The sequence below is a fragment of the Notolepis coatsorum genome, assembly GCF_963971535.1.
Source record: "Notolepis coatsorum genome assembly, contig: SCAFFOLD_4108, whole genome shotgun sequence".
Lineage (NCBI taxonomy): Eukaryota > Metazoa > Chordata > Actinopteri > Aulopiformes > Paralepididae > Notolepis > Notolepis coatsorum.
This window is the reverse complement of record NW_028172925.1, coordinates 1-15,023: the sequence shown is the minus strand read 5'-3', so window position 1 is coordinate 15,023 and position 15,023 is coordinate 1. Positions and strand designations below refer to the sequence as shown.

The 15,023-nt window shown below is 46.5% G+C and overlaps 1 protein-coding gene across 1 annotated transcript; it reads right to left on the bottom strand.

The window, feature by feature from the left end:
- Nucleotides 1–756: 756 nt before the first annotated feature.
- LOC311247935 (SH2 domain-containing adapter protein D-like) lies at nt 757–12,626 on the bottom strand (the record flags this gene model as incomplete). Its single annotated transcript, XM_084338913.1, has 3 exons — nt 12,257–12,626; nt 5,512–5,650; nt 757–981 (listed from the first exon to the last, which is right to left on the bottom strand). Coding segments are annotated over exons 1-3 (727 nt in total), but the record flags the coding sequence as incomplete, so codon positions are not given.
- Nucleotides 12,627–15,023: the final 2,397 nt, after the last annotated feature.

Sequence of the window (15,023 nt, the reverse complement as noted above, 5' to 3'; positions counted from 1 at the left end):
GATTTATTCTCCTATCACCTTGACCTCCTCGCCTCCGAGATGCAGCTCAATTAAGCCAGCTCGCCGACCCGCACAGAAACACTGATCTACTCCTCTCTCTCTCTCTCTCTCTCTCTCTCTCTCTTTCCTCTCTCGCTTTCCTCTCTCTCTCTCTCTCTCTCTCTTTCCTCTCTCTCTTTTCTCTCTCTCTGTCCTCTCTCTCTTTCAGAATCAGAATCAGAAAGGTCTTTATTTGCTCGAGTAGTTTTCACATACAAGGAATCTGCTTTGGTCGTTTTCGAATGCGACATTAACAGACAGATGATACAATAAAGAGGTGGAGTAAAATTAAATGAAATATGAACTAAGTTGAGCACAATAGAATAGAATTATAATTATGAAATAAAATAAAATATAGGCTGTACAACTGTAAATAAAGAGGTTGAATAATATTAAATGGGATATATAAACTAAATTAAATATAGCATAATAGAATATAGTACAATAAAGATAAAATAGGAATAGGAATAGGCCAGGGCTGTGCAATTGGGCAGTTATGTGCAAAGAGTATGAGTCAGTGAAATATGAACAGGTGTGTTTGGTTGTTTGGTTGTTTTCCTCTCTCTCGCCTCTCTCTCTCTCTGTCCCTCTCTCTCTTTCCTCTCTCTCTTTCCCACTCTCTTCTGCGGAACGATAGCTCATCAGTAATGACTTGTTTCCTGTCGATATTAAAAAGAAACACACACCGCGGTGATCCGTGTTCCCGGTTCAAGTTACCTGCGAAGGCCTTGGAGATGTGGTCCTTCTTCCACTCCCAGGGCTGGTCGTACTCGTCCGCCGGCCTCTCGTCGTCCTGGGGCAGCCTGCTGCTCTCCTTGCCCTCCTCCTGGGGCTCCGTGTACCCCCCCTGTCCCCCCGGGCCGCGCTCGTCCTCGTACGGGGTGTCGTAGAGCTGCACCCCGCCTCGCGCCCGCCCCCCCGTGCCAGGGCCTCGCTGCAACTCTGACGCGGGCACAGAAACAGACACGCGCACACACACACACACACACACACACGCACACACACACACACACACGCACACGCACACACACACGCACACACACACACACACACGCACGCACGCACACACACACACACACACACAAATTCAAACTGCCAATCAGTACGTTGTTGATACGTGGGGGGGGGGGGGGACCAGAACACACACTGGGAAGCAAAGATATTGACCAGGGTTGGGTACCGTTCACATTTGAACCGATACCGGTACCGGTACCTGTGAATGGATACCGGTACCCAACGGTACCTTTTTTCAGTACTTTAGTCTAAAAAAAAATGTATGTATTATTTATTTAGAACAATTTGTTAATATATAATATATAATATTGCTGCGAGCGTTGTCTGCATCTAGCTTTGTGACCGTTTCGGCTTGCCATCGCCCCGACTGCTTTGTTGTTGTTGAATCAAGTAAAATCCCAGGTTAAGCGTGTATTGTGCGCGTGAACGTGCCGCACACTTCATAGGTTTTGTTTCGTGGTAAACCAAACGTTGACGTCATTGGACTTAAACAACTTTTTTAATTTAAAATGTAATATTCTTTTTTGCAGTACCGAAACGTGGCACCGGTGGATCTCACGTGAATCGGTAGTCGGTAGTACCGACGTGATTCGGTCGATACCCTTAAAAGTGCCGAATTCGGTACCCATCCCTAATATTGACAAGATATTGACACGTAACAATGAGGTCCCCCTCAACAAGATATTGACACGTAACAATGAGGTCTCCCTCAACAAGATATTGACACGCAACAATGAGGTCCCCCTCAACACGAGGTCAGAATGTCCTCTCCTACCGAGGAAAACAAAATGCCTGTTGAGCGCCACCCGCACGACTAGAATTTGAGGAGGGAGACAGATTATGTTTGCACAGCTCGCCGCAAGCTCAGCGCCTCATATGGGGAGGCTTAACCAAGCCCCGGGACAGGCACTGAGGAGCGCCCTGTCGACGCGGCAGACAGACAACACCCCTCTTCTGGCACCATCACAACACCCCCGTCGATGATTGTGTAAATAATAATTGGTTGATAATTGGTAGAAGTTGTGTACCGACGGAGAAATGTTTCCCCACAAACACCAACTGCACCGCTGGGAGTGAGGCGTGACCTTCACTGAGACTAAAGCTCACAGATTACTCAAATAAGCCCAGAGATGAGATGTCTGAGACAAACAGACGCATCGATAGTCGCGGGAGTCTCACAGCTGCTGCTGCTGCAACAATCAGGAGCTCTTTGATGTGGGGAAACTCTTATTAACTCCTCCAGAAGAGGACAAAAAGAAAGAACCCAGGAGATATTGTATCACGGGAGAGAGAGCGGAAAATGAACGAGTAGGCTTTTTTTTGTGTCCACAGCCAGGAGTCTTGCTGAGCCGGGGAAGTTCGCTCACGTGAGAGAGAAACCTCGCTGAGGCTAAATGGTTCAGGTTTGTTCGTGGAAGGCAGAGGCAAACTTTAACCCTCAGACTACAACGCGGCATCACCATGGCGACAGAGAGGAGGAGGCCCAGAGGGGGGGGGGGAAGGCCCCGAGGTTACAGCAGGAAGGGGGAGGAGGGGAGATGGAGAGAGAGAGAGAGAAGGAGCGGGAGAAGGAGGGGGATAGGAGGGAGAGATGAGGAGAGGAGAGAGGAGAACAAGGACGGGAGGCGGGCGAGGGCTGTCTGCGTTTGATGTTAAGTCGTTGAGACAAGAGGCACCGCGTGGCTGGGTGCTGTTCTACCTGCACCAGCAGCCCCCCCCCCGTCCCCCCCCCCCCCCGGCTGCCTGGAGAGAGAGGTGGAGCAGGTGGAGGTGGAGAGATGAGAACAGGCAGGCCAGAAATGAGAAATGGATGAGAAACGTGACAGAGAAAAATACACGACAGGTTGACAGAAAGGCGTTAAGTGATGGAAGATTGAGTGGAATGGAGGGAGGGGGAGGAGGAGGGGGAGGAGGAGGAGGAGGAGGAGGAGGAGGAGGAGGAGGAAGAGGAGGAGGAGGAGGAGGAGGAGGAGGAGGAGGAGGAGGAGGAGAAGGAGGAGGAGGAGGAGGAGGAGGAGGAGGAGGAGGAGGATGGTTTATTTATGTAGATGACTGTCACACCACTGGCGTGTTGCAAGCAACAGCCTCTCACCCCAACCTACCAAAACCGGTGGCAGAATCAGACGAGCAACAAACGACGGGGAGACAGATAAAGCTCTGAAGACTTTTCATAATAAATGTGCATCTTATTTCTGGGAAGGGAAAAGCACACAGACAGGTGTCATTCTGGGACATTCTATGTCAGGAATAATTACTATGCCAATCCGCACAGCTGGCGTCGGCGCTCCGCCAATGTTTGCGTAATGAGCAGCCGCCGCCGACACAGACACACACAGAGAGACGGGCGGTGACGGGCAGAGAGATCTAGATTGACGGCCTCGGCTCACAGAACATGAAGTGGGCCGCGACAACACTTTACTGTCACTAATCTAATCTCTCAAATGGCTATTTGCCCAACGGAGGAAAAAGATCTCGGGACAAAAGAATGAGATCTTTCACCCTGGCCTAGGACGTGAACTTCCTTTGACCGCGGGACACGGCAGCAGCAACGGCACGAGAGAGAAAAGGACACGGAGTCACAGAGAGACAGATTAGCCGGCCGTCCAGACGCCCCTCAGGGCGGGAGAGAACCCTTTTAGACGGAGAGAGAGAGAGAGAGAGAGAGAGAGAGAGAGAGAGAGAGAGAGAGAGAGAGAGAGGAGGCGCTCTTTATCGCTAAATGACTGGGACAGACTGGGCGAGAGAGAGAGATGTTATAGAGGACGAGACAAATGGAAAACGATGGATGGGATCTAAAGGATGAGAGGATGAGGCAAAGAGAATGGGAGGGAGGGAGGGGGGAGAGGGAGGGAGGGGGGAGAGGGATGGATAGAGACGTCTCTGACGGGCGGTAGTGTGAATCTGAGCGCGGGCTCAGTGGAGAACTGAAAGCGCAGTGGAGTGGACAGTTACAGCAGTTACAGCAGTGAAGACAGTGAAGACAGTGAAGACAGTGAAGACAGTGAAGACAGTGAAGACAGTGAAGACAGTGAAGACAGTGAAGACAGTGAAGATAATGAAGACAGTTACAGCAGTGAAGACAGTGAAGACAGTGAAGATAATGAAGACAGTGAAGACAGTGAAGACAGTGAAGACAGTGAAGACAGTGAAGACAGTGAAGATAATGAAGATAATGAAGACAGTGAAGATAATGATGACATTGAAGATAATGAAGACAGTGAAGACAGTGAAGATAATGAAGATAATGAAGATAATGAAGACAGTGAAGACAGTGAAGACCGTGAAGACAGTGAAGACAGTGAAGACAGTGAAGACAGTGAAGATAATGAAGACAGTGAAGACAGTGAAGACAGTGAAGACAGTGAAGATAATGAAGACAGTGAAGACAGTGAAGACAGTGAAGATAATGAAGACAGTGAAGACAGTGAAGACAGTGAAGACAGTGAAGACAGTGAAGACAGTGAAGACAGTGAAGACAGTGAAGACAGTGAAGACAGTGAAGACAGTGAAGATAATGAAGACAGTGAAGACAGTGAAGACAGTGAAGATAATGAAGACAGTGAAGACAGTGAAGACAGTGAAGATAATAAAGACAGTGAAGACAGTGAAGACAGTGAAGACAGTGAAGATAATGAAGACAGTGAAGACAGTGAAGACAGTGAAGATAATGAAGACAGTGAAGGCAGTGAAGACAGTGAAGACAGTGAAGATAATGAAGACAGTGAAGACAGTGAAGACAGTGAAGATAATGAAGACAGTGAAGACAGTGAAGACAGTGAAGACAGTGAAGATAATGAAGACAGTGAAGACAGTGAAGACAGTGAAGACAGTGAAGATAATGAAGACAGTGAAGACAGTGAAGATAATGAAGACAGTGAAGACAGTAAAGACACTGAAGACACTGAAGACATATTGAGTTACAGAACCTGAGGAGTTCTTCAATACAAACAAGAGATTTAGTTGGTTAATTTATAAAACCAACAACTACAGAATATGAATATGGTAGTGACCTGCAACCACAGTGCTGCTACAGAAGACTAGTTATTATTTTAAGAGATTAATGTAACCGTAAGGACAGTAATCGATAGAAGACAGAGCTGTAATAACACTGTTTGATATCATCATAATGCGGTACACAAAAGAACCCCACAAGACAGATAACAGATCAATAACAATATTGTTATTTTATGATGTTGCTGATATTGCACTTTGTCATTTGGAGCAGTATCGAAGGAAGATAATATCCGACCAATGATGACACCATTATTGAACTTACACGTTTTAATGACTTGCATACTACTGCAATGTGGCATTTGTGTATATTTATGTTTTCCGTTATTTGTGGATATGATGACAAAACATAATAGTAATAGTAATAGTATGTTAGCAATGTGATCCACTAGTAATAATAATATCATGATGTCATAAATAATAATATACAGCCCAGGAGATACTAACCTGTTATAACCCTCTGGGCTTCATAAGGCTCCATGTAGCCATTGTTCTCGCAGGGAACTGGTCCCAGATCAGAGTCCAGACGAGCATCGAATGGATCAGAGTAATCAGTGTCTCCTGCCATGGGAGCAGACGGAACCACCTGTGGGCCGAGACACACACTTAGTCATCCATAATCATACCACTCTCATCCATGGACCATAAGCATGCCACTCATCCATGGAGAATAATCTTATCATACCACACTCATATTCATGGAGAATAATCATACCACACTTATCTTCATGGAGAATAATCATACCACACTCATCCATGGAGAATAAGCATACCACTCTCATCCATGAGGAATAATCATACCACACTCATCCATGGAGAATAAGCATACCACTCTCATCCATGAGGAATAATCATACCACTCATCCATGGAGAATAATCATACCACACAAACACATCATCAGCTGCTGTCGGGGTGAAGCAAAAATTCACGTTTTCAAGATTGAAGAGGAACTGCTGTTTCCTCCCAAACTATCACAGGTTCTCTTTCGGCAACAGGGATGAGTGACAGTAATGAGTGACAGGAATGAGTGACAGTAATGGGAGACAGGATTGAGTGACAGGATTGTTCTATATGATTTCATTGTGTTTCATCATGGGTCGTAGGGTAAAAAAGAAACTTAGCAAAGAAAAGGACCACAGAACCTCTAAAATCACATTAAAACATGTCATAACAATAGCAAGTGTAGTTTTCTTTTTTTTCTTTTTTTTTTTTTATACTTTATTGTGTCAAACAAAAACATTTTACATTTAGGTATAGTAAGTGTACCCACATACACATACACAACTGCACCTGTCCATACCTACATACGTACATACCCACACAAATGTACATACGCATATTCCAAATCTTGACACTTTTTTTTTTTTTTTTGCAAGTGTAGTTTTCTGATCATTTGGTGTACTTGTTTTGTAACCGGTGTATTAGTGGTGAAACAGAACATTTACAATCACACCGGCTCATCAAGGCTGGTGATGGTTGGAGGCCACAGTGTACAACATCTCTTATTTCTTAGTCGTGTGTGAAATCCTATAAAATAATATATGTGTGGCTCTATTCCAGTGTAGTGTAGCCTAATCCAAACACTTAGGGGTGTCACGATTTCTATTCAAAATCAAAAATTTATCGGAATGAGCTGAGCATTCGACCCTCGAAAACACAAGCAGGTTTGCAATTCTCCTAGTTAGTATATCCAAAGAAATAAACATCTCAAAGATGACACCATGTAGTTGCTAGTTAACGCAAACCCACCAGTAGCCTGGATTACTTATCAAGAAGACATACAGTGTAGCTGCTAGTTAACGTTAGCTCACCGGTAGCCTTAACCGTCTGTAGTGTGGTAGGGAAAGGGTTAACATTCTGTAGTGTGGTAATGTTAACCTTCTGTAGTGTGGTAGTGAAAGGTTAACCTTCTGTAGTGTGGTAGTGAAAGGTTAACCTTCTGTAGTGTGGTAGTGAAAGGTTAACCTTCTGTAGTGTGGTAGTGAAAGGTTAACCTTCTGTAGTGTGGTAGTGAAAGGTTAACCTTCTGTAGTGTGGTAGTGAAAGGTTAACCTTCTGTAGTGTGGTAGTAAAAGTTTAATCTTCTGTAGTGTGGTAGTGAAAGGTTAACCGTCTGTAGTGTGGTAGTGAAAGTGTTAACCTTCTGTAGTGTGGTAGTGAAAGTGTTAACCCTTTGTAGTGTGCTAGTGAAAGGGTTAAAGTAGAATTTGAAAATGTAAATAACAGCTGTTATATATCGATAGTCTAATGATGGCAGATCTTAAAATCTAAAGTCAAATTGGTGGATTTGCAGAATGACACACCCCTGGTGCTCTCTATGCAGCGTTTCACTGTATCTGATCCACGCGACAATAGGAGGTCGAAACCCAGAGCGACGCGATCGCACCCAAAATATCCCGGTTTAATTTCGGAGGCTATAATTTGTCTACACAATGCAGTTCACTCCAGTAGAAGGCAATCTGCTCCCATCTGAGAGCAGTAAGCTATGCAGTGAGAAGGAGGCCTGTCAGAAAATGATAGGTCTGTTGGCTTGGTGCGCCAGAGGAGAGAATGGAGAGGGAGATGGTTGGCTGGCTGGTTGGAGAGCAGAGGGAGAGCATTTGTTCCTCCGTAGATGCACAGGAGGAGAACAGCGGTCAACTGGCACCATGACAACTACAAAGGCAGCCATATGGTGCGCGCACACACACACACGCGCACACACACACACGCACGCACGCACACGCACACACACACGCACGCACGCACACACACACACACACACACGCACGTACGCACGCACACACACACACACAGACACAATCTCACACTCACTCACTCACACACACACACACACACACACATGCATACACAGACACATATTCACATGTGTGCACACACACACGTACTCGCCCAAGGCTATTCTCTTTTTCTGTCTAACAAAGGCAATAATTTAAAGCAAGGCGCATTATCGTACACAGCCCAAACTCCCCCGTTAGACACACACACACACACACCTAGGCAAAATTACATCTATTCCCATGTTTCTTTTGTAACAGGTTATTGACGCACGGGAATCTGCAATGTTAATTAGAGTGTTTCCACAGACCATGGGAGATGAACGAGGGCGGCATGACTCCAGCGCGGGGCACATAGCAAAGCTATCGACTTGACTCAAGAGTAAGACCTCGACTTCAATGCACTTCGGGAGGAGTCAGTCACACACATGTAACGTTTTCCACGAGAGAGAGAGAGAGAGAGAGAGCGAGAGAGAGCGAGAGAGAGCGAGAGAGAGAGAGAGAGAGAGAGAGAGAGAGAGAGAGAGAGAGAGAGAGAGAGAGAGAGAGAGAGAGAGAGAGAGAGAGAGAGAGACAGGGATTTAACAGCATCAGTGAAACCGCACAGGGCTTAAATAAGCTCCTCAACTTATTCAATGTGAGAGCGGAATCAGTGTGTAAGCCCCAATCCCTAGTAATAATACCACTGCTTCTCTCTCAGCAGATGTGCAGGCGTGTTCTACAGCCACTACATACAGTATCCGTGGTCCGGATGGCACCAAAAGCGCTGTAGCGTAAATTATGCCTGTCCATGGCCTCTGACATGATCACCCCACGCTGTAGCCTATACAGGCCAAACCACGTGCCCACGTGGGGGTCTCTCACAGCCTGCTAAACAAAACCCCATTTATTATTTATGGGAGGACATAAACTCGAGAGACTGTGACCCCCCCCCCCCCACTTGACTCATTGGCCCGCTCAAAGCCATCAATAACGCTTTCCTCCATTAGCCATCTTTGGACAGCAAATTTATGAGGCAGGTCAGACATAAATGTGATTTATGGAAACAATGCATATCTCTGACACGCATTACCAGTCACTTGCTTGTGGAGACTGATCAATACAGCTGTCTTAAGAGATGGAGAGGAGATGAGGAGGGATGAGGTGAATGATGCCTCTGGGATGGACCAATACGATACAGGTATTGGATGTCAGCCTGTGATACCAGGGTAAAACAGGGCATCAGCAATGGAGAATTACCCCAATACTAAAGCCAGAGACCAAGAGTGGAGCCATGGGTAAAATGTCCGAAATCAATGTAAAGCCACTTTCTCATGGATCTCTCATGGAGAAATTGTTTTTATATCTCAAGCCATTTAATGCCATTTAATGACGCAAACTAGTATAATTCTATTCAGTAAAGGCAATGGACTGGAACGGTCCTCTTATTACTCAAAGGTTTGGGACTCAAGAATAGGGCTGGGTATCGAAATTCAATGATATCGAATCGATAGAATTGCTTCAATACTATCAAGTATCAAAAAAAATTGTGGCATTACACATCTTCTGTTCGACCACAATCCAAAATCATCCAAAATGTAACAAAGCCTTCGACTCACACAGACAGCACACATAACTCAGCAAAGTATGGCATAGAAAAAAGTATTGTTTTGGTATCAGTAACGAATCGGAGGTATCGGTACTGGCACCGGTTTCGAAAACAGTACCCAGCCCTAAGAGTCAGTATCAACAGTGAAGAGGTAGTCTCCTACCCCTGACCCTCCTCCTCCTACCCCCTCCTCCTCTTCCTCCTCCTACCCCCTCCTCCTCTTCCTCCTCCTCCTACCGGCCCCTCACACTCCAGTTCTCAGGCTGCAGCTGGTTTGAAAGCAAAGTTGAACAGTTCTGGCTCTGCTAGTTTCTTTTCTATCTTTAGGTTTTTTTTTGGTGGACAAACCACCGCACATGTGCACCGTGACTCGGGACTGGAGACTAGCTCTGCTAGCACACATAGCCTACTGTGTACAGAAAGGTTTCAAACTGTATTTTAAATTAGAAAGCAAACAAAATAAATGGACAAGAGACAAATAAATCTCAATTTGGTCAGTATTGTCATTTGGACAAGCAAAGCCATTACTTTAAGTTGCAGGCAAGAAAGACAAGTCTGTCCACTGTCTCTGGTTTTAAAACAAATACAAATAAAACATATATAATAATAATAATAATAATAATAATAATAATAATAATAATAATAATAATAATAATAATAATAATAATAATAATAATAATAATAATAATAATAATAATAATAATAATAATAATAATAATAATAATAATAATAATAATAATAATAATAAATTATTATCTACCACGTTTCATATCTATATAGAGGAAAAATATATTGCGATAATTATCGTTATCGTTTTATCGCCCAGCCCTACCTCCTCCTACTCCTGACCCTCCTCTTCCTCCTCCTACCCCTGACCCTCCTCTTCCTCCTCCTACCCCCGACCCTCCTCTTCCTCCTCCTACCCCCGACCCTCTTCTTCCTCCTCCTACCCCTGACCCTCCTCTTCCTCCTCCTACCCCTAACCCTCCTCTTCCTCCCCCTACCCCTAACCCTCCTCTTCCTCCTCCTACCCCTGACCCTCCTCTTCCTCCTCATACCCCCGACCCTCCTCTTCCTCCTCCTACCCCCGACCCTCCTCCTCCTCCTCCTACCCCTGACCCTCCTCTTCCTCCTCCTACCCCTAACCCTCCTCTTCCTCCTCCTACCCCCGACCCTCCTCTTCCTCCTCCTACCCCCGACCCTCCTCTTCCTCCTCCTACCCCTGACCCTCCTCTTCCTCCTCCTACCCCTGACCCTCCTCTTCCTCCTCCTACCCCTGACCCTCCTCTTCCTCCTCCTACTCCTGACCCTCCTCTTCCTCCTCCTACCCCTGACCCTCCTCTTCCTCCTCCTACCCCTAACCCTCCTCTTCCTCCTCCTACCCCCGACCCTCCTCTTCCTCCTCCTACCCCCGACCCTCCTCTTCCTCCTCCTACCCCCGACCCTCCTCTTCCTCCTCCTACCCCTAACCCTCCTCTTCCTCCTCCTACCCCCGACCCTCCTCTTCCTCCTCCTACCCCTGACCCTCCTCTTCCTCCTCCTACCCCTAACCCTCCTCTTCCTCCTCCTACCCCTGACCCTCCTCTTCCTCCTCCTACCCCCGACCCTCCTCTTCCTCCTCCTACCCCTAACCCTCCTCTTCCTCCTCCTACCCCTGACCCTCCTCTTCCTCCTCCTACCCCCGACCCTCCTCTTCCTCCTCCTACCCCTGACCCTCCTCTTCCTCCTCCTACCCCCGACCCTCCTCTTCCTCCTCCTACCCCTAACCCTCCTCTTCCTCCTCCTACCCCTAACCCTCCTCTTCCTCCTCCTACCCCCGACCCTCCTCTTCCTCCTCCTACCCCCGACCCTCCTCTTCCTCCTCCTACCCCTGAGCCTCCTCTTCCTCCTCCTACCCCTGACCCTCTTCTTCCTCCTACCCCTGACCCTCCTCTTCCTCCTCCTACCCCTGACCCTCCTCTTCCTCCTCCTACCCCTGACCCTCCTCTTCCTCCTCCTACCCCTGAGCCTCCTCTTCCTCCTCCTACCCCTGACCCTCCTCTTCCTCCTCCTACCCCCGACCCTCCTCTTCCTCCTCCTACCCCCGACCCTCCTCTTCCTCCTCCTACCCCTGACCCTCCTCTTCCTCCTCCTACCCCTGACCCTCCTCTTCCTCCTCCTACCCCCGACCCTCCTCTTCCTCCTCCTACCCCCGACCCCTCCTCTTCCTCCTCCTACCCCTCCTCTTCCTCCTCCTACCCCTGACCCTCCCATGTAGGACAGACAGGAACCATGAACATTCCAGTCCACATGATGGTGTCATATCTTCACTGTATGAATATAGAAATGAAAGGCCAAGGCGGTGCGGCCGGGTAGCGCAGCGGACTAAGCGCCTGTCCGGCTTGGTCGGTCGTCCATACCGACACAATTGGCAGAGTCAGCGGGTGGGAAGCCGGTGGGGCGGTGTATCCTGGTCGTTGTAAACAGCGACTCCTACAGGTCGGTCGGGGCGCCTGCTCAGCGAGGAAGGGATCTGGGGGAAGTGTAGTGTGATCCTCCCACACGTTACGCTCCCCCAGTGAGAGTCCTCGCTGTCAGGTGAAAAGAAGCGGCTGGCTGACTCCGCGTGTATCGGAGGAGACATGTGATAGTCTCTATCAACCCTCCCTAGACCGGCGAGTGGGGGGGAAATGCGCGCAACGACCAGGAAGGGAATTGGCATAACGACTAAATTGGGATGGGAGAGAAAAATACAGAAAAAAGGGCGGAGAAAAAGTAGATAAAAAAAAAAAATGAACGGCCAAGGGAAGGAGGACGGAGAGAGAGAGAGAGAGAGAGAGCTCTTACGGGCTCCTGCTGGTCCTCCAGGGAGACGGCACTGAGCAGGATCTTGGTGCGGCCCAGCTCCTGGGAGTCCACCTTGATCAGTCTGTGTTTGGGCGACTTCACGTCCAGACTGGCCAACTTCATGGGGGAGGAGCCGAACGCGGGGGGCGCAGAAGAAGAAGGGTCCATCATCACGCTCCCCCCGGAGGACGACTCGCTCCTGGACCGGTTCTGCTCCGAGTCCTCGTAGGGATCCTCGAAGTCCAGGTTCTTCTGCAGCCGGTAGGCTTTGAGGATCTCGCTCTCGCTGTAGTCCGGCGTGGGCGGCTGAGGGGGCACCTTCCTGCTGCCGAAGCTCAGGTAGTCCTTCAGCCACTTGGCCATGGCTGCTCTGCTGGGGGGGGGGGGGGGGGGGGGGCAGGAGGCTGCGGAGACAAACAACAAGAGGTTAGTTGCTTGACCTGATTTCTTATTATCCCCCCATGGACAGTGTGAGCTATAGGTAAGGAATGGAAAGATTGGATTAGCCCTCTCTCTCTGTGTGTGTGTGTGTGTGTGTGTGTGTGTGTGTGTGTGTGTGTGTGTGTGTGTGTGTGTGTGTGTGTGTGTGTGTGTGTGTGTGTGTGTGCGTGCGTGCGTGTGTGTGCGTGTGTGTGTGCGTGCGTGTGTGTGTGTGTGCGTGCGTGTGTGTGTGTGTGTGTGTTCCCTGAAAAGTTATCAAGTGAGAACACTTGTTACAAATCGATCCATTCTCTCCTATAGCAGGTCTTCCGACCAAACAGTAATAATAATCTACAGGTCGCGATCCCTCGTCATAAACTTTGCGCAAGACGCTAACTGTCTCCTGACGCAGTGCGTGGCGCAGCATCGCGCACACACACGGTCGGCACTACAGACAGACGCAGCAATGATCGCCTACAACAGCTGGGCTTGATCTGTCCGTCCATTGTTTTACAGCCTGGACTTTATACCCCAAGAGCTGCAATTAAGAAGATGCACGCCCATGTAATAAAGCCTGAATTAACTCAAAGATAGAAGTGAAAGTAAATATCGAACAACTATACTATACTGTAGGCAAGGCAACTATAGAGGCAAGGCAAGTGTGTCCTAAGAAAAACATGAAACAAAATAAATGAATATGAGCCTCTTTTTAAACGTTACACTACACACATAGTGTATATTTTACCACGTACAGTAAAGACAAGTTTGGAACAAATTGAATAAAATAAAATAAAAACAGAGACTGAAAAACCAATGTTTTCTTTTAGCACTCAGTGCTAGTAAGTTATTTAAAGAGTTTATAAAACACAAAGACCTGTATTTATAGGTCCTAGAGAGCGCGTTGCGCTGTAGTACGATGGTAACAGTACCGACCTTTTTTCAGTGATTCACTTTCGATACGAGCGCTTTATTCCACGTTTCTTCATGTTGACGGCAAGAAAGAAACACAGGAAAGTACGATAATAACCTTGTATTTGAAATGCGCCTTTGTTCCTGAAAAGAACGACAGTATGATAGAAAACAACAGCCTGTCTGTCTGCCTGTCCGCGTCGCGTCTCACTGAAATAGAACGGAGTTCCGCCACGAAACGACAGATGATGGCAAACGTGCAAAGTGAGCAACTAGACTGGAGGCGGCGCGAGAGAAACCCAACCAGAGCCCCGAGCACGCGCTTAAAGGGGAGGCGCTTCACTCCCAGGGGAATATAGCACGCACTTTTACAGTCAGCCGACTGTTGTTGTTCATTCACGGGACTATATCAACAGAGCATCAGAACGAAAAGTGTACATACTAAAAGAAGATGAATCGATATATCAGTGCAAACTAAATACCAAGTCAGGTTGAAACTGGGTTTATCTCAGTTGCATTGCATTCCAGGCATATTCTTTCTGGTTTCATCATCGTTCATATCTGATCACGTGGTTGAATTAGGTTATCACTATGGAATTTCTTTTCTTTTTCTTTTCTTTCTTTTCTTCTTTATTATTTTTCTTCTTGCTTCTTTATTATTATTATTATTATTATTATTATTATTATTATTATTATTATTATTATTATTATTATTATTATTATTATTATTATTATTATTATTATTATTATTATTATTATTATTATTATTATTATTGTTTGTTTCTTTGTACATGGTATAAATGATTATTTTGTGTAAATTAGGTTGTACACCGACCATCAAGTAAATACTTGTTTAGTTTAGGAATAAGGGGCAGGTAGGTAACTATAAGATTTATTCTTCTTCCTGCTCCTTTTGCCCATGGTATGGTATTTATGATTTTGTATGAAAAACTCTATGATTGTATTGTTTCCATGTGGCAAATAAAACTCTGAATCTGAATCTGAATTAGCTGTATTCAACATATATATATATATATATTTTTACATTTGAAATTATTCTGCAGTTCAATCCACGACCACATACTGAGTTCCTGCAGGATTACAGGGATGATTAAACATTAAAAAAAATTAAATAAAAATCTAAGAATAAAATCCCTGACAGATTTACCCTTAGGAATGAGGAACTAAAAGTAAAGAGTATGTATGTAAACACACAAAACACACGTTGTCACATATAGACACAATGACAAAAAGCAGTGAGGCCGATCTAATTGGCAGGCCGGGTGGGTTTCATCTCTTCACAGATGTCCCATTATCCAAGGTCCAAGGTAGTAAATTGGATTGTGTGATTACCGTGGGTGTGAGACCATAGATATGTGTGAGACCATCTAAGGCTGTTAAAAGACCGTAAATGCCTCTTCCTTTAGACAGCCATGCG